The 23,741-nt window shown below is 42.7% G+C and overlaps 1 protein-coding gene across 3 annotated transcripts in view; it reads left to right on the top strand.

Moving 5' to 3' along the window:
* The first annotated feature begins 8,775 nt into the window (after window positions 1-8,775).
* PRR16 (proline rich 16) overlaps window positions 8,776-23,741 on the top strand; it is a 171,653-nt gene continuing 156,687 nt past the window's right edge. For all 3 annotated transcript variants that reach the window (XM_065744272.1, XM_065744273.1, XM_065744274.1), the window contains exon 1: window positions 8,776-9,023. In XM_065744272.1, the coding sequence (XP_065600344.1) occupies window positions 8,862-9,023 (162 nt within the window). In that variant the 5' untranslated portion in view covers window positions 8,776-8,861. The remainder of the gene's footprint in view (window positions 9,024-23,741) is intronic.

The raw sequence follows: 23,741 nt of genomic DNA, 5'->3' as shown, positions 1-23,741 counted from the left end.
TAGTTTCAGGAAGTTTATCTTCCAGCAGGGTAATATTTCTTACTTCCCCACAAAGAGGTAACAAATCTTGGGAGTTGATATTGAAGTCCAGGGACATTTATACAGGTTTCTCTTTGGACTTTGTTAACTAATGTGACACTCCATCGTCAGCAAATTGATGGAACCAAACATGAGTCATGAGTGGGGGACATTTTGTTCAGAGTTAACAGAGAAGCTCTTGCATATAATTCCTTACACTGGCCCAAAATACCTCTACAATTTTTTACCATAGTATCAGGCAATGAAGGACTTGCCAGATATGAAAATAACTTGCATTGCCACCCTGATCATACACACTGCAAGCAACATAAATTTGCTTGCCATTTACTTTGAGATGAGAAGCACACACTCTAAGCTGTCCATTTTGCTTCTTAAGCACTCAGCTCCATCTTACAGTTCTGCACTATAAATAATCAGCCCTATAATGCTTTTAAAAATATGAAAATCCTATCTGAAATATGTGTGAATTGAGCACTTGACTAAAAGCACATGATGACAAGTTTCAGGCTATACACAGGGCACATCTGATTTTTAATCAACATTAAAAAGAAAAATGTTAGAGAAGTAAGGCAAGAATTCTGTGCAGAGATACTATTTTTATCCTGATTTCCAGTATGTTTGTTATTTGCTATTTCTAAATAATCCAAATTACTCTGAACCATGCACTTCAATTTTTGTGATCCAGATTTTCAATTTGAGTTTTGTTTTTTTTTTTTAAAGATGTGAAATACTTCAGAAAGCATATTTAATTAAAAAAAAAATACAGGTTTAATATTTCAGTGCTGTCCTATAATTTACATGGAATATTTTCCTTTACAGAACAATTCAAAAGGAGGGATCAAAATTTCATTTAATTGTTTTTAACACTTATTCCTGCAAGGTAGTGTTATGTCTGTTAAGCCCTTTAATTTTGATTGGAAAATGTGAAAATGTTTTAAATAAATCAGAATATTTGTTTTTTCTACTTCTACCATTGATAACTGGAACAAATAACAAAATAAATACCTTCAACAGGTAACAGGAAATAAATTTTTAATTTGTCTCACTAAGGAATAATGACTTAGGGAAAATATGATGAGACAGGTTGCTCTGAAAGTAATGCCTCCTATTTATTTCCATGAAAACTACAAGAGATACAAAGAGCACAATAACACTGACAGAAAATTCTCAGCTACAAAACAGTGTTTTTTCAACACAGTCACCACTATGCCAGCAATGAGCAAGAGCCTACATGCCACACATTAAAAACCTGCACCAGTGAATGTGACCCACTGCCATCGTCATCACTGCTGAAATGTATCACCCATTGCCTCACATTTCCACAAATATTCAATAAGCATCACTGAAAGTCAATGGATGCCATTTTTTCAGGGAATTTAGTTCCATACTATGACTCCATACTCACTTCTATGCCAAGTGCCATTCTGCCAGACCGCCCCTCTGCTGCCATTTGTGGAAAAGAATATTGGTTCAACCTCTGACTCCATCCATCCAACTCTGATCATGCAGGCCAACATAATAAATAGGAGGTGTTACTTTGGGTGCAGCCCATGTCATTTGCAAAATGTTCTTTTTTGGCTCTTGAAAAGATGCAGAAGATAATCAAGAAACCTCCATGAAGTGCTTGCCTACCTGAGAATAACTGGAATGGGCTGCCCAGGGTGCTGGTGGAGGTGTTCAAAAAACATTTAGATGTTGTACTGAGGGACATGACTTAGTGGGAAATACTGGTGATAAGTGGATGGCTGGACTGGATGGTCTTAGAGGTCTTTTCCAACTTCAGTGATTATTCTACTTATGTATTCTTATATTCTTATACTTACTCACATATATTGTGAATGTTGTAAGAGACTATTTCTGCAGCTTTGTCTCAAAGCTTACTGTTGGACAACTTTAAGAGATGGATAAGTCCAGGCAAGTCTTGGACAAGTCCAAGAAGTCTTTTGTCTGAAGACTTGCAGGCCAGGGGCAACAAGAGAACAAGTCCACTGAACATCCACTCATATGTGTTCTTCAAAGTCTGTACAGAGTGGCTTCCTTTCTGGGAGCAAAACAGCTGGGAGGTTAGCCATATGTCAGTTTGGCAGAAGGATAAGTGACAGGAGATTCTTACTCCAAGCAAGGCCAATTTTCTGTTGCATGGGTCACATTCCATCAAGAGAACAGCACCTCTGTGACTCACTAGAACAACAGGCAGATAAACTTGCCAGGATAGCTCCACTGAGGCAGGGGGAACCAGATGGTGACAACTAAGAATGACTTGCTGAATGGTTATTTATAAAGCAGGGCATACTGGTGCCCTTGATCTTTACCATATGACTCCAGCAGGTGGCTGGCCTATTACCAGGGAATAATGCTGCTCTCGCATTTCTGCTTGTGACCTTTTCCACACCTGTCTGGACAGATACCCTTCACAGAACCCCCCTCCATTGAAGGGAGAGAAAGCTCCTGTGGGAAATGTAGCAGGTTGATTATACTGGCACTTTCCAGAAATCTGAAGACAAAATAATACGTGTTCATAGGGGTGAAGTAGTCTCTGGCCTACCACAGGCTGAATCCTTCTCTGAGTCAACAAGAGAAAACACTGTAAGGGCTCTAAAGAAATGGTTTAGCATTTTTCCAAAATCCAATTACATCCAATCAGACAATGGCTTCCATTGCACCTCAGGAGTAGTACAAGAATGGGCCAGAGAGGAAGGTGTTCATTGGATATTTCACACTCCTTACTACTCCCAAGTTAATGGCACTGTGGAACAATCCAATGGCCTCCTTAAGAAATTTGTGAAACTGTAAAAATCCAATTGGGACACTCGTGTCTCAGATGCGGTCAAAAGAGTTAACATAATTCTTGCTCTTTCCCATCTTTCCTATCACCCACTTTCCCTTCCCCATCACCCTAACTAGTAATACTCACCAGTTTTTCCTTTCCCCATCACTTTAATTGATAATAAACTGGCTGGACAATATTTGACCTCACTTGTGTCTCAGTCTCACTCCAGATATATCAAAGAATCTCCCCTATTGCTCTGACAATTGGAATGAGACAAATGTATATAAGAACTGATGCAGAAGCAATTTCTCACCACCCCAACCAATGCCTCATTTGTCCCTTAAGCAGCAGAAGACAGAGATACACTCCTACCCCCATAATCTTCCTTATGATTAATATGACATGGAATATCCCTTCAGCAAGGTTAAGTCAGTTGTCCTAATTCTGTTCTCTACACGCTCCTTGGGCTCTTTGCTGCAAATGGCCTTGGTTCTGTTCAACATTGCTTCTCAGCATCTATAAACCTCAGTGTGTTTTCAACATTGTTTTTCTCCTAGAGCCAAAACACAGCATCATTCCAGACACTCTGAAGAAAACAACTCCACTGCAAAACCTAAGATAATATCCACACCATACCATCACGTTCAGGTCTCAAAATTTCTACACATCCTGACTAATTACTATCCCCTATCTTGCTTATATATATATATATATGTGTGTGTGTGTGTGTGTGTGTGTGTGTGTGTGTGTGTGTGTGTGTATTCCAGACACTCTGAAGAAAACAACTCCACTGCAAAAACTAAGATAATATCCACACCATACCATCACGTTCAGGTCTCAAAATATATGTAATGTATGTATATAAACCCATATTATTCCCATAGTCTATGGGCCATTCATGTAAATTGGCTTTTCATAGCTTTGGGCTTACATCTGTTGTAACAGTCCTTCAGTGCATGAGGGATGATTCACAGTGTTGGGTTACTGCATGCAAAAAGTAGTTCTAGTTCCATCTGCATGTTCTTCTTTAACCTGGCTAGTTCTTACTGTAAGAGTGTTAACAAGACATATATAAAGACCATTATAATGATGATTTACAGTATAATGTAGTAATTTAACATCATATATTTTAAACTATTGGCTGTTTTCACTCAGCTTCAAATCACTTTGAGGTACACATCCTTCTGCATTACCCACATGTACCTAGGTCCCCCAAAAAAAGCAATCCCATTAATAGGCTTTCCTTTGCCCAATGCAGGAATAACCCAGACTCTCTTGCCCAGCACGTTCATAATATGAACTTTATCCCCTCCTATGGTATGCAGGATGTTTGACTGGGAAGGACCAGCACAAAGGGCAGATCCATGAGTGTTGTCTAACCAGGTGACTTTTGCTAAATGCATGCCCCAATGTTTGAATGTCCCATTGCTTTCAATGTAAACTTTATCAGTACAATGTATCATTTGATTTTTCCAGAGACCGGTGCATGATTGGGGATGTGATATACCCACTCAATTCCACGCTCTTTGGCCCTGGTTGCGAGACTCTTTCAGAAATAAGTCTCGTGTCTGACTCAGTTCGTTCTGGGTGCCATGTGGCCACAAGACTTGCTTTTCAAGACCCAGGACAGTATCTCGGGCAGTGGCATGGGGTATTTACAGCCATCTTGGTTGCTTTCACCACTGTAAGCACATAGTGGTTGCCATGGTGAAGTCTGAGGAAATGCAATATAATCCACCTGCCAGGTATCTCTGTATTTATATTTCAGCCATTGTCCTCAATACCAGGGTTTTTATCCACTTAGCTTGCTTAATAACTACATGTTTCACATTCAAGGATAACATGTGCAATAACATCCACTGTAAAGTCCACCCCTCAGTCCCAAACCCATCTGTATGTTGCTTCTCTTCCTTGATGGCCTGAGGTGTCACAGGCCCACCTAGCTATAAACAATTCACCCTAATGTTGCCAGTCCACATCCACTTGATCCATTCCATTCCTAGCAGCTCAATACACCTGCTGGTTGTTTTCATAGGTTCGTAGGTTGGAAAGGAGCTACAAGATCATCTATTCCAACCATCCTCCTATCACCATTCCTACCCACTGGACCACTAAATCAAATCCCTCAGCACCTCATCTAAACGCTTCTTGAACAGCGCTAGGGATGGTGCCTCAACCACCTCCCTAGGCAGGCCATTCCAGTGCCTGACCACTCTTTCAGAAAAAAAATGTTTCCTCAGGTCTAATCTAAATCTTCCCCGGCACAACTTGTGGCCATTCCCTCTCGTCCTGTCATTATTTATCAGGGAGAAGAGGCCCACCCCCTCCTCACCACAACCCCCCTTCAGGAAGTGGTAGAGTGCAATAAGGTCTCCTCTGAGCCTCCTCTTCTCCAGACTAAACAATCCCAGCTCCCTCAGCCGCTCCTCATAAGACTTGTGCTCCAGACCCCTCACCAGTTTTGTTGCCCTTCTCTGAACATGCTCCAGGGCCTCAATGTCCTTCTTGTAGTGAGGGGCCCAAAACTGAACACAGTACTCGAGGTGCGGCCGCACCAGGGCTGAGTACAGGGGGATGATCACCTCCCTGCTCCTGCTGGCTACACTATTTCTAATACAGGCCAGGATGCTGTTGGCCTTCCTGGCCACCTGGGCACACTGCCGGCTCATGTTAAGCCGAGCATCAACCAACACCCCCAGGTCCTTTTCCTCTCTACATTCTTCAAGCCATTCTGCCCCAAGCCTATAGCATTGCATGGGGTTATTGTGGCCAAAGTGCAGGACCTCATTGGTCTTATTGAACCTCATCCCATTGAGCTCAGCCCAGCTGTTCAGCCTATCCAAATCCCTCTGAAGGGCCTCCCTACCCTCAGACCGATTGACACATCCTCCCAACTTGGTGTCATCTGCAAACTTACTGAGGGTACACTCAATCCCCTCGTCTAGGTCATCAATAAAGATATTAAACAAGATGGGCCCCAAAACTGACCCTTGGGGGACACCACTCATAACAGGACACCAGCTGGACTTAACTCCATTAACCACTACCCTCTGGGCACGGCCCTCCAGCCAGTTCTCCACCCAGAGAAGAGTGAACCTGTCCACACCACGGGCTGCCAGTTTCCCCAGGAGAATACTGTGGGTTTTGATGTTCTTCAGCAGCAAGACTCTTGGGTACGTGACAGTTTACATGAACTTTACAACCACGTTCTCTACTTGAGCAGTGGTATTTTTCCACAGTGTACAAAATCCAGCCCAGCACAGGAAGTCAGGTGCCCAGAAGTCCCTCAGTATCAACCACTTCCAAAGCAGCTCATACCCCTTCATATGCCACCAGTATCTCTTTTTCAGCTGGAGTATACAAGCCATAGGTCTATATCCTCAACTCCAAAACTCTAGGAGTTGACCTCAGGTCTCCCCTGAAGCTTTCTGCCAGAGGCTCCAAGTGGGGCAATTCTACCTGGCAGCAATGTACAGCATGTTTTCTATATCTTGCCCTGTGCCCAGACTGAACCAAGGGCTACAGAATGAACTAAATCCTGTTTAGTTTGTTCAAAAGTTGTAGTTGCTTAGGGCCACATAGAATCTTTAGAATCATAAAATGATTTGGGTTGGAAGGGACTTTTAAGATCATCTAGTTCCAACACTCTGCTATAGGCAGGGACACCTCTCTCTTGACCAGGTTGCTCACAGCCCCAGTGGCCTTGACAGCTTCCAGGGAGGTGGCATCCACAGCCGCTCTGGACAAACCTGTTCCAGTGTCTCACCACCCTCACAGTAAAAAATTTCTTCATAATACCTAGCCTAAATCTACCCTCTACATATTAGGAAGAAATTCTTTACTGTGAGATGTGAAATCTGATACCCTTTTGGGTCTGCTGAGATAACTACACGAGCATGCACAGAGCCTCTGGGCCTTTGGGGTGCTTTTGCTACTCATTTCTGGTTAGATTCACTTCAGCCTCCAATGCACTTAACTCTCTGGGTCCTCCTCTTACTCCAGAAATACAGATGAGTTTTGCTGTTTTATAACTTGATGGCTTCAGAGTACATCCCAGCTAGAACTAAGACATATGGTAAGGTTTTGTTGTAACTTCAACTAAAGAGATGGAATAGGAATCAACTGTCTCTCATAAAGGCAGTAGGAGGTGCAAGGACCAAGAAGATAAACAGTAGATCACTGTTAGAAAAGTAGGGCTTACCATGACTATTGGAGATTAGAAAATAATTAGAGGGCTTGTAGGAAATCCAGCAGTAGTTTTGTGACAATGTTTGTGATTTCTACAAAAATATAGTATAATTTGTCCCTGAAGTATTTCAGCTATGCTATGTAGAGGTGTACACAGCATTCTGTTATTCAGTATCCTTAATCTCTGTCAGAAAACAGAGTGCTTTGAGTAATTATAAATTGAGTATGTGCTGGCTTCTACACAGTTTCACTAACAGCTTATTGTAACTATCTATTCACTTATTTATACCTGCTCATTCAATGTCATTGATGAACATCAGTCAAACACATTAATAACTTTTAACTTATTCAGCAATTTCTGTATTGCTTTCTTCCTGGTTTGGTGGTAACTTGCCTAGGGATTCAGACTGTGTTACTTAGCCAGATTCAAAAATCATATGATGCTGTTGCTCACACAAAATCTGCTAAGCAAAAATAACCAGCAGGGATGCTTTTAAACATCAGTGTTGGAAGAACTTCTGCTTTGGTGAGATGAAAATAATCTGTTAAGAGACATGAGGAAAGACAAGAGGAAGGACATGGGCTCTTCTGGAAAATGGCCTCCCTGAAAGTTCTAAGAGACATCAAAGGAGAAAAAAAACCACAAACGTATATCCTCACTAACAAACGATTTCAGCAAACACTGCAGGTTCTGTAGTGGTAAAAAGTGGAAAGGTAACTACACCTAAATCACAACAGTAAGAAGCGTGCTGTCAGCCCGTCTATTCATATCCCAGTCCCACACGCTTCCCAGAGACAAACTGTTTGCCACCATGTGAGACTTTATATCATGTGCAGACACACTGCTCTGAGCGAGGTTTATGCTTCCCCTGTCCTACTTCAGCTAGCTTGAAACACCTTAGGACGTCAAATCTTCAAGAGCATTTACAGCACCAGTCGGTTGCAGCCAGGTGGGTGATCAGCTGCGTGCCCTCCCGATGAGCTCACAGCTAGCGAGAAGTAGAGGTACCCAGCGCAACTCCTGCCACCTGAATGTGCCACTTCAGAGCCAGACAGTTGGGCAGCATCCCACCATACTCTCCTGCCGCACGTGCATTTTTATTTCTGTTAGACGAAATGAAAAACCTTTACTTCTCGATTAAGATACACTCTCGAGTGTTTGCTGGGCAGTAAGCAGAGGCGGGAACAGACTTGTGAGAAACTTTTACCAATCGGTGGCATGTACAAACACTCTCCTCCTTACAGCCTCCTCACAGCAGCAGCCGGCGCGGCCTCCTCCAAGCACCGCCAAGCACTGACTTTCCGCACAGAATTCGGCACTACCGCCGTCCTTTCGGACGAGAACGATGCCGCGAGAAGAGCTTCCCCGATGAGCACTGCTCCGGACGGACATTCCCCCCAGCGCCCCGCGTCCGTCGGCTGATGCAGCGAAGCGCACTCCGGGCAGCGACGGGGGAAGGAGCGCCTCTTCCGGAGGAGCCGGCAGCCTCTCCCGCGCCGGGAGCACAGCGGGGGCGACGCGGCGGGGGTGACGCGGCGGGTGCTCCTCCCCCGCTCCCTTCTCCGGGCCGGAGCGGAGCGACCGGGGCCGGGCGGCAGCGCGGGAGGGGCGAGGCGCAGGCGCGGCGTGTTGCAGCTGAGCCCCGCGCCGCTCCCGAGAGCCGATGGCAGCTGCACAGCGCGGCCGCCCGGCGGAGCGCGGCGCAGCGCGGCGCCCCCGGCGGAGCGCGATGCGCGGGCGGGCGGGCGGCGGCGGCGGCGGCGGCGGCGGAGGTGGCTGCGGCAGCTCTGGGAAGCGGAGGGACGCGGCCGGGCGGCTCGCCTGACCTGCGTGCCCCGTGGCCGCGCCGGGCTGCCCCGAAGGATGTCCGCCCAGTCCAAGGGAACCGCATCCTCCTCCTCGTCGCCGTCCGAGGGGCCGCCGGCAGCCTCCAAAGCGAAGGTGAAGGAGCAGATCAAGATAATCGTGGAGGATTTGGAATTAGTTCTGGGGGACCTGAAAGATGTGGCCAAGGAACTTAAGGAGGTGAGAAGCGCCGAGCGCGGAGAGGTTCGTGGCCGGCCCCCGGTCTGCCCCCTGGGGTCGAGCATCCCCGCCCGGGGGCCGAGTGTCCCGCTCCCATCGGGGTTCCGCTGCCGCCTCCGTTCTTCCACCACTTGGGCGCGGTGGTCTCAGCAACTGGTGGCCGGGCTGCGCGCGGGGCCGTGCCCCGAGGCGCTGGGCTGCGTCTGCCTGCGGCGCGCAGCGCTCCAGGACGGGCTGGAGCCAGGCGGCACCGAGGGGTTCGCCCTGCGGTTCGACGGCCGGACAGTTCTCTCGGGGCTCCCCGCTTCTTGGCCCACTCCGGTAGTGGTGAGGGCGGGGGGTTGCGGAGTCCGGACGCACGTCCCTTCCCGGCTTGGCGCAGCCGTGCGACGGCCGGAGGCTGCCTACCTGCCTCCCCAGGCTGCTCCGAGGCCGGGCGGGACTGCCTTCGCTGTCCTGTTGCCGGTGGCGGGTGTCACCTCTGTTCCGTTAATCTGCAGGCGAAGCGCGGTGACTGCGGGAGCTGGGAAATGCTGTAGCTGAAGAAAAACTCCTGTTTGTTATCTTGATTTTGCAACACAACCGGTCGACAGATGGTTGGATTATGCACAGAGTTCAAATCCAGGATCTCAGTGCATTGCTTTATAATCCTGGATTTGACATTTGTAAGAGGCTGTGTCTTTTGCTATCAAATATTAGTTTTCTATTTCAACAGCATTGTCAACAAGTTTTATACAACAGGCTTTTGCCATCCTAGACAGTCTGAAATTCACCCAGTGCTTTGTATGGGGTTGATGTCTGCATCAACACAGAGCTCACAGCTGCTGGACGTTGCACCCATGACTCCACATTTTAAGGAAACACAGTTTCTCTCATAAAATGCAACAGTCTGTGCTTTTTGTTTTGTTTGCTTTGGTTTGGTTAGTTTTTCTTTTTCTTTCTTTTTTTTTTTTTTTTTGTTTTTTGTTTAGATATTGTAAAGTGGAAGCAAACATTGTAGGACTGCTCTGCAAATATTCACAGACTGATGGAGCAAACTGGCTCCTGTTGGTGCAGAAGCACATTTTTCATGACCTGGAAAGGATGTCCTGTGAATGTAAATCATTCCCTGCACAGTATACTCCCAGCTTTCCTCTAGTGAGCAAATAAGATCTCTGTTGGTGGAGGGCATGTGTCGTCATTTACTGTGGCATGTTTTATCTAAACAAATGGATCTATTCTGGTTGACTGCATTTGTCGGAGAGAATGGGATTTAGCAATGCTTGGTGGGGAAATGGCTTGTCTAGAACTTCTTTTCCCAAACAGAAGTGCAATGTAGAAAGGAAGTTGTAGGAGAATGGTGCTGTAACTCCATTTATGAAGTGTGGTGTACATGTTGAAGGGTGGTAGGATTGCCAAAAACATCTGTTTTGAGAGCATATATATATATGGGTAGTGAACTCCTGTTCATAATCACGAGTTCCTGAGTAATGTTTTTCTTTAAATATCATATGAAGGTGATATCTATGATACTCTTACAAGTGAGGGTTGATATGCAATTATCTGTTTGGTTTTTTTACAGCATTATAATTGTATTAAATATGCTTTGCATGGCATTCATTTTGAAAAGTTGGCAGAAGTTTGCCTTATGAGCACTTTATGTTTACCTTTTGTAGCAGGGACTGAAATATGTACAAGGCTTCTCAATGCATATGCAACGTCTTTTAAAGTGAAAGTGAGATAACTGATCTTATAAACTAATAATTGCGCTTTCTCGTGGGTGGTGGGATGCTCGGACAGATGTTTCATCAAAGCACATAGGACACTGGCCCAGCAGGTCATTTTTGGTGTATTATGTTCAGAAGTGTGTCTGTCCTTGGTTGGTGGTCCCTTCCTGTAGGACCGTGCCAGGTGGCAAACTCTGGGGTGTATGTTTGCACTTTCCAGTTTACTCCAGATTGTGTTTTTCTGAAAATATTTTGACTACTCTGTGTCTTTGTTGTCTGCTGCAGTCAGACTTCTGTGCTCCTTTTTTTCTGTTGTTCCTATGTTTTTGTTTGTTTGTTTCCTCCATTGGGACTGTAGTATTCTGAAAGCAGTCTTCCATTCTGCATTAGTGGTAGGTTATGAGAGTGATTTTTCTTCATTGTCTTTTTTTTCTTTTTGGTTCAGTTGTAATGTTTACTCGTGATACTAAAAATTTGTCACTTACACAACATTGCTTTTTCTTTCATTTTTTTCCTTTTTTTCCTTTTTTTTTTCCTGTTTGTGTCTACCTCCTTGTTATTCTTAATTACCAATAATTTACTTGTTTGCTACGTAGTGCTTATTGTAGCAGTTTAGGTATTGAGACAGACTGGATGTTCCCTGATGGTCTCTTTCAGCATTCCTCTGTAAAGTTTTGTATTAAAAATACTGTCAAATATTGTGCTTTCCTTGCTTCTTAGTAGAGAGTTTTTAAAGGTTTGGCTTACTACACATATTAAATGCTAGATGTTTTTGCATTTAGCTTGCTATAGTTTAGATACATTAATGTTTTTGTGTCCAGCCTTTGTTCCAAAACCTCCTCTAATGTCTGCTGTAACAGCTTTTGTATTTAAAGAGAAGCGGCAGGGTGAGAAATGAAGGAGAAGATGGGCTGTTAAACAAAGACACCTGAAGTTTGTACATTTGCTGTAAAACTATGAGAAAACCCTGTGTATTAAAACAAGCACGTATCAGGAGCTCCTTTCTCTTCAGATTAGAACATCTCCCCCTTTCTCCCTTACTTGTTGATCTGCTTAGTTCCGGGGGGAGAACAGATCCTGGGATTGAAGAAGGGGTGACTGAGAGGCATGTTGGGTGGGATGGTCCAAGTGCAGAGCTCAAGTTCACCTATGGCCTGTTCTCCTCCCTAAGGTGCTGCTGTCTAGCAAGTGGCTCAGCCACTTGTGTTTATATACCAAAAGTGAGATGTGGCTTTGTGCTGGAAGGAATTACTATTCTAAGCAGATTTTAATAGCCATTAATTGATTAATATTACAAAGAAAAATCGAAGGAGTGCCAGAGGATTAAGTAACTGAATATCCCTTTAGTCCAAACTATTGCAAAATTAAGTTGGTGAAACCTTCCCCAGAGTATTGGATAATAGACCTTTTTTCTCTGCAGTAGGTTTAGAAAGATGATTGTTATTAAGCATTGCTTTGCAAGTAAAATTTATGTGTCAACTATGTATGTAATGAGGTGGTGAGCTCTATGGGAAACTGAAGGACTGTGTTAGTTAAAATATTTTGAAATCAGAATGCGCAGTGTAGCCCTGGTTCTCTTGACTGACTTGAGAAGCATGGGGTATAGGGGCGTGCTTGTATACTTGGATGGCAGGGCATGGAGATCCTCATTTTTAAGTCTTGGCTGCTTTCATGATTTATAATGTTAGACATTTCTGAAGCCATGTACTTGTTTGTTTACATTAAGGACATATTTCCTAAATAATTAGATAAATATATCTAATTCTAGTAAGAACTCACCACGCGAAGCAAATTTCTGAGTTATGTATGAAACATTCACTCTGCTTTTAAATATCTAAATGTGCTCCAGTCTTTTATCAAAGAGAAGCAGCTGTGTAGCCATTGACAGTGTTTAGGATAATCCAAAATGGAGGTTCAGGAGTAACAGAAGCCCAAATAGGCATTCCAGACACATCAGTAAATTTCCAGTCTCTCCTGAGCAACCTCCTCAGCTCTAAATCCTTCCAAAATGTCTTGGTGAAGGAATGAATGAATAATCCTTCCTCACTTAACTGCTGCCTTTATTTGCCATAAATATGTGATATATAAAATGTGAGCATGACTTCACAGGCAGTGTTTTCTAAATGATTATGGAACTAGCAGATTAAAAACAGAACTAGAAAGACACATGAAGTTTGCTACAGGGGTAGATGACCTGTTTCCATAATCCGACCAGTCATGATGTTTATAGATGTTTGAGTGTATAGGTAGTATCGACTTCCTGAACATATGTGATTCTGCATCTGACTGTATTACTCCAGTGTTTTCCATTCTAGTTTCAGCTGATGATCCAAATGGCAATGAGGCAGTTCAGGTTGTTGCATGATTTTCAGGAACCTAGAATGCTACATCCAACAGGATGGCTATAGCAGTGGCAGTCAATGCTATCTCAGTATCTATGATGTGCAGGCAGAAATACAAGCAGTGATATGAAAAAGGTGTTGGATTCATATTGCAGCATGAAGTGGGAGGTGTTACCCACAGGCAGGGAATATACTGCATAGATACCTGGTGTAGGCAGAGCAGTGGCAAAACACTTCAATCCCTTCCTTCTTCTCAGACTCATCCCTTCTTCGTCTCTTCTTTGGGCACTCTCTACATGTCATGGTGCTGCAGCTTCTTTTCTAGGTAGTGGCAGCTGAAGGCAGGGGTTGTTAAGTGTGTTTCTTCCTACCATTAGAAATTCAGAAAATGCCCTTCTTAAATAGAGTTTCTGGATGCCAGCACTCTAAATGGTCCTTTAGGACTGGGTCCTCTTCCAGTAGATACATACTCTGAATGTGTGGATCTGGTCAGTAAGGCATGGTTCGGTATCCATGGGAGACACTGAAGCTCTCTTAGTATTTCTGTGGCTATAGCTGGAGTTACGGTCCAGTTCATAGGCCAGGACCAAGGCACCATCATTTGGCATTGCCTATTCCAAACCTTGCTTCTCTTTTCAGCAGCAGACTCTGATTTCTCATTTCAGTCTTTGGTGCAGCCATGAACCCTACCTAGATGTTTATTGTAAGTGCAGAGTAAAATTCACTATGTAAAGAAAGCGCTGCACACAGCTTTGCTGTGATCTGCCCAGGGGTCCAAACAGGGCCATAAATACTCAGCGCAGGTAAATGATTCATAATTTTCCTCTTCTTTTATTTTCTGTGGTCTATGAAGCATTTCTGCAGTTACACAGAACAGAGGAGCACAGGCTTTTTTACATAAAATTCTCATGCAAATAGTATTAATAAAGTTAATAGTGCTGAAAGGTAACTTAAAAAGTGTTTTAAGCCTGTTGGGACCTGACAAGATGATTTGGCAGTAGGTGAAGTTGCTTTGAGTGTATAATCAAAACTACCAATAAGCTACTGTGTAACACAATGAAAGGAAGAACCAGCATAAATGTAGAGCACTGCTTATTAATATCAAGAGGCTTGACAGAGGGCATGCTGTCAATTTGTGCTAGCTATTTTGTTTTCCTAAACACTCTTGTCAGCTACTTCGTTCCCTTTATGCAATACTAAGCTCCTGATAGTAATGGGTATTGTGCAACCATGAGCTAAATAGAGCATATATAAATTCAGTTTTTCAAATAAAAACAGTGCCACAGTGAAACATGTATGTTTGTGCTGAAATATGTTGCACTACCAACCATGATGCAGAAAACAAAAGTAGAGAGGCAAGAACTTCAATCTGTTGCAGTCAGGCTTTTGACACTGACTTTGGCAGGAGCAAAAACAAGTTTTGGGGAATCTGAATTTATTCTCAGGCTTCTTCATTTTTGTTAAAAGCTCAGAATTCAGAGGAATCACTTGCTGTCATATATATATATATAAATGTGCTGTGCAAAAATAGTGTTTTGGTTGAGTACTGTCATTGACATTTTGCAGACTTTTGCCATTTGCCTCTGAAAATGAAACAGTACTTCTGTTCCCAGTAATCACATGCTGGAATAAGTTCTGGAACACTCTTACCACTTCCGACTTAAGAGCTTGCAGCCAAGTTACTGCTCTCAATCAGTTTATACTCAACAAATTTATACTCCTTTTAGGGGAAATGGGAGGAAAAATGCGCATGTCCTTGAGTTTAAAGAGTACTTTCCCTTAGTGCCTAATTCACAATATCTTTCTGAGCTGCATCTCTGTCCTTTTCTAGTTTTCATTTCAATTAGAACTGAAAAATGTTGGTGGCTCTGTGCTAGCTGTGTTCTTTGGAAGGAAAGCAAGGTGAATGGTGAGAGGACTCACAAGTAAACTCATAATATCCTGTTTGGTTATTCCCATAACTGAAATATTTGTGAGGATTGTTGTAGTAAGACAGAGCAAAGGTGTCTATTTTGCGTATGTGCTGCTGTCCTTGTCAAATAAACTGTGTCAGTAGCAGGTAACAAGAAGATATTATCAGCTGTCTTACATGTATGGTAATGGCTTGAGAGCTGTTTTGGCCCAGTTCCATGACTAATGGGGCTGGGGGACCCATGGACCCATGCTCTGAGAGAGGGGGAAGGGAAAACAGGGAAAAAAGAGGCAGGGAGATGGGCCTAAAAACAAAACAGTAGCAACGATCTGAGGAGATATGATATTGAAATGCAAGATAACATAATACAATATAATTGGAATTGAAGCTAATAAATAAAGTGAGAGTGTCCAGAAGTAAAGGCCTTAACTCTATTGCTGAAGGTACCACACACAGCAGAGACAAGCAGCAAAAGAAAAGAGGATCATCTCATGACTTGTGAACAGTTTTAACCTTCCCTCTGAACAGAAAACAAAAATGAAAAGTACTTTGGTGTATGTAGTTCTTCTCTTCTGAGAACCAGGTACCCAGAAATGTAGACAGTCCATGGAACTGGAGCATTAAGTCTTTAATTCCCAGTGCTCTACATGATGTTATGATGTGGAATACCAATAACAAAAAACATAAATCCATGACATGGTACCTACATGGGTCTTTGTTTTATTCTGCTACTTGTGGAAGGGCTGAGAAAGTCCTACTGCAGTCCTCCGGCTGCAGCATCCCTCTGGCTGCCGTGCACAAGTTGGATGCTTGGGGTGGGGTAGGTGGCTGAGCCGCTGGCATTCCTCTTGAGTCTGAAATTACTGCAACTGCTTGCAATAGTGACAAGAAATTATGGAAGCAGTACTGTCAGTTGCTGCTTTCACAAAAATAATGGTATGTTCTTATGTTTTTAAAGGTTAACAAACTCATCCATCCATTGTTTCATGCAGCATGTGCCACATCACATCATGAAGACTGAAGGCACTGGTGTTGAATCACTTCCAGATTTCATTGTAGCTTTATTTTTTTTTTTTTCAGCAGTAATCTGAAAAAATATCCAATGTTGAAACACCTTTCATTTATTTTTCTCCTCAAGTCTTTTTGGATATCTCTGCAGTAATTATTCTTGTCTTTCATCCATGATGGTCTTATGTTCTTAGCATGATGTGTTCACAGATCTGTCACTGAATTGTTCCAAGGTAGAAGCAGAGTAGGGCATCCTTACTTCTACTGTAGTTGTATTTGTTGTAAGCAAGAGAAGGCAATTTTTATACTTTTAAAATAATGACAGAAGTAGATCATTTGGCTTAAGTGAGATTGTCCGCACAGGCTTCTAGAACCTAAATGAGGAGACAAAACCATCCCAATGAGGAGGAAGGTTTGTTCCCAGTGAACTGTAGAAAGTGAGCTATGTGCTTGAAGTATTGAAATCAGTCATGTTTTGGTATCTAATAACACATTATACTTTAACGTAAATGACTTTATTGGAAAGTGTATTAAAACAGGCGACTTAAGGAAATCAACCTGTCAACAGTTTACAGGCAGGTTTGGCCTGGTTCCGCGACAATTGGTGTGGGTGACCCATAGACCCACGCCCTGGGAAAGTGAAAAGGGAGATGGGCTTAAAAACAAAACAGCGGCAATGATCTGAGGAGGAAAGCTAATTTACTAAATAAGATATCAGAAAGGAAAATAACACAATATAATACAATATAGTTGGAATTAAAGCTAATAAATCAAATAAAATGAGCAAGAGAGAGTGTCCGATAAACCGAAGGCCTTACGCTAACGCTGAAGGCGGACGGCAGCGAGCACCCACTGCTGAGTCCATCCCAAAGGAAAGAGAGTGTCCCGTGACCAAGGACAGTTTTTATCTTTCCTTCTGAGTGGAAATACATAAAAAATATGAAGCAGTGCAAAGTCCTCTGGGAAACGTAGTTCTTCTCTTCGAGACAGGTACACCTGAAGCTATCGATGATCCACGGAGCTGGAGCATTAACTCTTTAACTCTTAATGCACTACATGATGTTATGATGTGGAATATCAGTACCAAAAATCATGAAACCATGACACAACCCCAATTGTAAACATTAATAGAAGCACATTGAGCTTCCATCTCAGTAACAGTTATTTGTTGTGCACCCATGTCATTCAGTGTCCTCCTTGTATACAATTATTGTGAAAAATCAAAGTCAGAAAGTTTTTTTTTAATTACTGTGGAATAACAAAAACAAAGAATAATTCTTTTTTTGCATGCTTTGTCACTGAGATTCTTACATTTTGTAGAAATGGGTGAAAATAATGTGTTCACAGCGTTAGTTCTCTGAATTCTTGTAAGTTTATGTTCTAATGAAATAGTAATTGTCCATCTAAAATAACATAGTTTAATATTTATTGGAGAGTGTTGGTGTTGGAAGAGGACCTCTGGAAATCATCCAAGCCTATCTAGAGACAACTAAAGCAGATTGCTTAGGATCTTTTTTGTTTAAATGTTGAATATTGCCAAGAATGGAGATTCTACAAACTCTCTGGGTTGCCTGTGCCTGTGTTCAGTCACCCTCACAGTAACAATGTGTTTCCCGGTGTGACTGTTCTCCAGTGTAGTGGAGTCTTGACTTCATCTTGCTCCTTCCAATCAGCTGTTTAAACACTATTTCAGTGTATATATATACTGAGATAAGCCTCAGATGGTAAGTGATCATCTTCCCAAACGTTTTGCTGGATTTTAGTGAGTTAATATCTGTATTGTTCTGGGGAGCCTAAACCTGTGTACAGTACTCAAAATCTGGTGTCAAATACTTAGATATATATTGAACAGAAGTGCTGTGTTATGAACATTATCTTTCCTTAATAAACACTTCTTAATGTGAAAATTTAAAATAAGTTGCATACTCTCCATTTCTTCATTTAAATTGCAGTAGTAAATGATTATTCACTTGCCATTGTCTGTGATTTGGAACTGCATTTTACTTTCTCTCAAAATCAACAATAACAAATTTGCAGTGTGACTCCATTTATGAATACAGTGGATGCAGACACCAAGAGACCAATGTGATCATCCCCTTTTAAGACCGACTTGCCTGCCTGGTGGATGAGGGAAATTTATTTAGATTTTATCAAAGCCTTTAACTCTGCCTCCCACAATATCGTCCTGGAAAAGCCAGCAGCCCATGGTTTGGATGGGTATGTCCTTTACTGGTTAGTTAGGAAGGAAACCTAAAAGAAAACAGAGGCAGTGATCTGAGGAGGAAAGCTGATTTACTAAACAAGATATTGGAATGCAAAGTAACACAATGTAATCGGAATTGAAGCTAATAAATCAAATAAAATGAGAAAGTGAGAATGTCTGATAAAAGCAAAGGCCTTACCCTAAATGCTGAAGGCAAGATGGCTAGCAAGCACCACCTCCTGGGTTGATCCAAAAAGGAAGAGACTGTGTCTCGTGACATGCAGACAGTTTTTTATCTTTCCCTCTGAGAAGAAAACAGAAAAAATGCAAGGCAACGCAAAGTCCTCTGGGGTACGTAGTTCTTCTCTTCTGAGACAGGTATACTCATAACTGTCAATGTTCCACAGAGCTGGAACATTAACTTGTTAACTCTTAATGCACTACATGATGTTATGATGTGGAATACTAATAACAAAAATCATGAAACCATGAAAACACGAGTCCATGATATGTCCTTTTTCCCGTCTCCAGATTAAATTGTCCTGGAAAATTCAGTGTAATTACTCAGATAATGAGAAACATTCAGGTTAATTTTGCCCCTCTTCTCCAGCTTCTATCTGAATTTTTGCTTTGATTTCTCAAATTCTGTGCATCATACTAGTCCTTCCATTTCTATAGAACTTTTTCTTTAAATAGCCCCTTTTCTCTTTTCCATCACTGCAGTTTCTGGCATTCCTGCAGCTTCTGTCCTTTATCCATATCACTGTCATCAGCTATCAAAATGATATGTTAGTCCTTTACAGGCAGGATGTGACACATGTGGGCTGTCAAAAATGAGCATACTTGTCTGTCTGTTGTTAAACTGAGTCAGGAATATCAAAATCTTAACATTGGTCTTAAAATTTCAGGTGGCTCTTTAGCATTTGTAATAGCAACACAGTGGTTCTCCTTGTACACACTTTGCATGCTAATAGATCATCCTGTGCAGGACCTCAAAAGTATTTTTAGTCCTGGTTCTGTTTCAATTTCCAATCAAGTATAGCAAAATAAAGCTCTGTTGTTGGGTTGTTACTTTAAGCAAAAACTTCTAATTTGAAGTGAATGGCAGACTCAGCTAAAACTGTTTTCCAGCGTTCTAGTTCAGCATCCAGAATATTTAAAATTCACCATGTCCTTACTCAAAATACTATGGTGCTACTCTGTAAAATAAATGATTTTCATTTTCCATCAAGGGTGCAGTCTTGGTGTTTTTACTGACGGTTTCAGAGGCAGTTTGACAAGGCTATGTTTACAAGAGCTCATCATCTTCTGTAGTGCTGCTGAGTTTTATCTGTAGTGCTGTTTGTACCACTGGTACAGTTGAGCCCTATTGGACTTTGATTGCTTGAAGGATTAGATCGTTCTATGGGAAGTTAAAGGTTCATTGAAGCTATGGTGTTTGGATAAAGGAATGTCCTGTGTATGATCACAGTGTCTGGTAGCTTGTATCCTTAATATAGTGTTGGAAACTATACAGATGTATTTACCTTGGCCAGTGAAGTAATTTCTGTTTCTTGAAATCCAAGTGCAGATGGTGCAGCAGACCTACAGGGCTTACAGAAAATTGGTACTTTGACCAGACTGGGAGTCTGGTGGAACAAACTGTGGAGGCAAGAGAAAGGAATTTGGGATTGCTGGTTTCTGTTGTTACCTGCTGACAAGTGATTTGGATGTGCTTATTTTTCAGATAGTACTTACATGATTCCATCTATTAACAAATTTCATACAGTTTTGATGTTTGGGTTGAAAGCACTTTAAGTACATAATTAGTTTCATTAGCTGTATAAAAGCAGAGTCTTTAGTGGTGTGATACCATATAACCATCAAGCTATTTGACTGAGCCATGATGACAACTTAGCTTGATTAGTATAATAGAAAATATAGTGTACAGGAAGGTTTGTATGTCTCATAGTTGTCTGAGACAATACAGCTACACAAAGCAAAACAATAAAAAAAAACAATAAAATCGACAGCAAAAATACACATGCAAAAAAACCCGAAAGCTACTGTCTTGCTACACAGAGCAATCTTTAAAGTAGAATTGGATGGATGGATACTTTGTGCAGCAAAAAGTCAGAGTATTTTAGGTGCTGAGGATGTTAAGCTAGAAAAAAGACCTATGCACAGTGCACTGTAAGAGCTTTTTACTTAAGACTGACTTTACATATGCTGTTTCTTCTTTTCAGATTTTCTTGAGTAGCATTTTTTTCACTGTCTCTAGGGTGGTCTACACTGAGTGAACTTAATTTGACCATAATAGGGCTGTGCCACCTTATATTAGCTCAGACACTGGCCTTTTGTCTATGAGCAGTGCCAGTCATTCTAATGGTTTACAAATGTATGTGTGAGAAGTTGGTGTTTGATTCAAGGGATCAGAATGTTCTTTATGTCAGGAGAAGGTAAACACATAGTACTTGTAAGGATAATAATGCATATCTAATGTTTAAGTTCTTTGTTCAACAAGGAGTCATCGTGTAAGATTAAAACTGGACATAGGTAGTAATTTTACATTTACAGGCTCGATAGCAGATGGAAGTGTCTTTCAAAGATGTCAAGAAAAACAGTCCTTTGAAGTCTTCAAAGTCCTTAAAAGTCCTTTTGAAGTCTTCTGTTGACTAATACCAACTGAAAGATTGTAAGTCTTGTGTACAGAATCCAAGTGGTAAACCTGCATCTTATGAATGGCTGTAGTGTACTATTTTTAGGACATGCATACTTACCTAATATCTTGAATGTTTACTTCAAGTTTCTTAAAAATAATAGATAAAAGAAATTAGATGCTACTACCATTTAATACTTCAAAGATTATGTAGCATACATGGAAAGTTATTTCTTCCATAATTTGGTATTTTGCTGCAAGCCTACAACTGCGTTAGAGTTATTTCAGAGATTAACAGTCAATGAAGAGTATTATCAGCAAAAGCTAATAAATAACTCCTTGGAAAAATTCTTTCTTTAGAAAAAATATAAACAACCCTCCTGATACTTTGTGTTTTGAGTAGTTAATAAGATGTAGTTAATAACAAACTTAGAGACTTTGGTTTTTAAAAATATTTGTGCTCCAGACCCCTCACCAGTTTTGTTGCCCTTCTCTGAACACGCTACAGGGCCTCAATGTCCTTCTTGTAGTGAGGGGCTCAAAACTGAACACAGTACTCGAGGTACGGCCGTACCAGGGCTGAGTACAGGGGGATGATCACCTCCCTGCTCCTGCTGGCTACACTATTTCTAATACAGGCCAGGATGCTGTTGGCCTTCTTGGCCACCTGGGCACACTGCCGGCTCATGTTAAGCCGAGCATCAACCAACACCCCCAGGTCCTTTTCCTCTCTACATTCTTCAAGCCATTCTGCCCCAAGCCTATAGCACTGCATGGGGTTATTGTGGCCAAAGTGCAGGACCCGGCACTTGGTCTTATTGAACCTCATCCCATTGAGCTCAGCCCAGCTGTTCAGCCTATCCAAATCCCTCTGAAGAGCCTCCCTACCGTCAGGCAGTTTGACACATCCTCCCAACTTTGTGTCATCTGCAAACTTACTGAGGGTACACTTAATTCCCTCGCCTAGGTCATCAATAAAGATATTAAACAAGATGGGCCCCAAAACTGACCCTTGGGGGACACCACTCATAACAGGACGCCAGCTGGACTTAACTCCATTAACCACTACCCTCTGGGCACGGCCCTCCAGCCAGTTCTCCACCCAGAGAAGAGTGAACCTGTCCACACCACGGGCTGCCAGTTTCCTCAGGAGAATACTGTGGGAGACCGTGTTGAAGGCCTTGCTGAAGTCCAGGTAGACTACATCAACAGCCTTTCCCTCATCTACCTGTCTGGTCACCCAGTCATAGAAGGAGATGAGGTTGGACAAGCACGACCTGCCCTTTGTGAACCTGTGCTGGCTGGGTCTGATCCCCTTGTTGCCATGCACATGTCATGTGATCTCCCTCAAGATCATCTGCTCCATAACTTTCCCTGATACTGAGGTCAGGCTGACAGGCCTGTAGTTCCCCGGGTCTTCCTTACGGCCTTTCTTGTAGATGGGAGTCACATCGGCAAGCCTCCAATCTTGTGGGACCTCTCCAGATAACCAGGAATTCTGATAGATGGCAGAAAGCGGCTCGGCAATCACCTCTGCCAGCTCCCTCAGCACCCTTGGGTGGATCTCATCTGGCCCCATGGACTTGTGGCAGTTCAGATGGAGGAGTAGATCTCTGACTGTCTCTGCTTGGATCACAGGGGGTGCATTATGCGCCCCATCCCGGACTTCCAGGTCAGGGCAAGTACCCTGTGGACAACTGCTCTGTCTATTAAAGACAGATGTGAAGAAGGCATTGAGAACCTCAGCCTTTTCCTTATCATCTGTGGTTACATTCCTTGCCTCATCGAGTAAAGGAGAGAAATTTTCCTTAGTTTTTCTCTTGCTGTTAATATATTTGTAAAAGGGTTTCCTGTTCTCCTTTACAGCAGTAGCCAGTCTAAGTTCAAGCTGGGCTTTAGCATTTCTAACTTTCTGCCTGCAAATCTTGGCCAGTCCTCTGTAGTCACTCCAAGTAGCCTGTCCCATCTTCCAGAGGACATAGACTCTCTTTTTCTCTCGGAGTCTCAACAAAAGATCCCAGTTCATCCACACTGGTCTTTTCCCCCTCTGGCTTGACTTACGGGACTTCGGGACAGCCTGCTCCTGTGCCTTTAAGATTTCCATCTTGAGGAGCATCCAGGCTTCCTGGACCCCTTTACCCCTCAGGAGCAAGTTCCAAGGGTCCCTTGTAACAAGCATCCTGAACAGGTCAATGTCTGCCCTCCGAAAGTCCAAGGTAGCAGTTTTGCTAGTCACCCTCTTGACGTCACCCAGAATAGCAAACTCCACCATTTCATGGTCACTCTGGCCAAGACAATTTCCATCCTTCACATCTCCTACTAGTCCTTCCCTGTTAGTGAAAAGCAGGTCTAGCAAGGCATCTCCCCTGGTAGGCTCTTGCACCAGCTGTGTCAGGAAGCAATCATCCACACATTCTAGAAATCTCAAGGACTGCTTCCTCTGCGCAGTATTATATTTCCAGCATATGTCAGGGAAGTTGAAGTCCCCCATGAGAACGAGTGCTGGCCATCGTGCAACATCTACGAGTTGTTTATAGAACACCTCGTCTATTTCTTCATCCTGACTAGGTGGTCTATAACAGACCCCCACCACGATGTCACTCCTAAAGACTATCCCCCTGATCCTTATCCATAGAGACTCTACTTTATCATTTCCAACCTCAAGCTCTTCAACATCAAAACACCCTTTGATATAGAGAGCTATGCCACCACCCTTTTTTCCCTGTCTATCCCTTCTGAAGAGCTTGTAGCCATCAATCCCAGTATTCCAGTCATGGGAGAGGTCCCACCATGTTTCTGTAATAGCCACAAGGTCATAGTTAGCCTGCCTCACAATGGCTTCAAGCTCTTCTTGTTTATTGCCCATGCTGCATGCATTGGTATAGATGCACTTCAGCTGAGATATGTGC

This window comes from Cyrtonyx montezumae, unplaced genomic scaffold, assembly GCF_038088225.1.
Source record: "Cyrtonyx montezumae isolate F1298 unplaced genomic scaffold, pur_monq_1.0 scaffold_30, whole genome shotgun sequence".
NCBI classification, from domain to species: domain Eukaryota; kingdom Metazoa; phylum Chordata; class Aves; order Galliformes; family Odontophoridae; genus Cyrtonyx; species Cyrtonyx montezumae.
The sequence above is the reverse complement of the archived record's forward strand: the minus strand, read 5'-3'. Positions and strand labels throughout refer to the sequence as shown.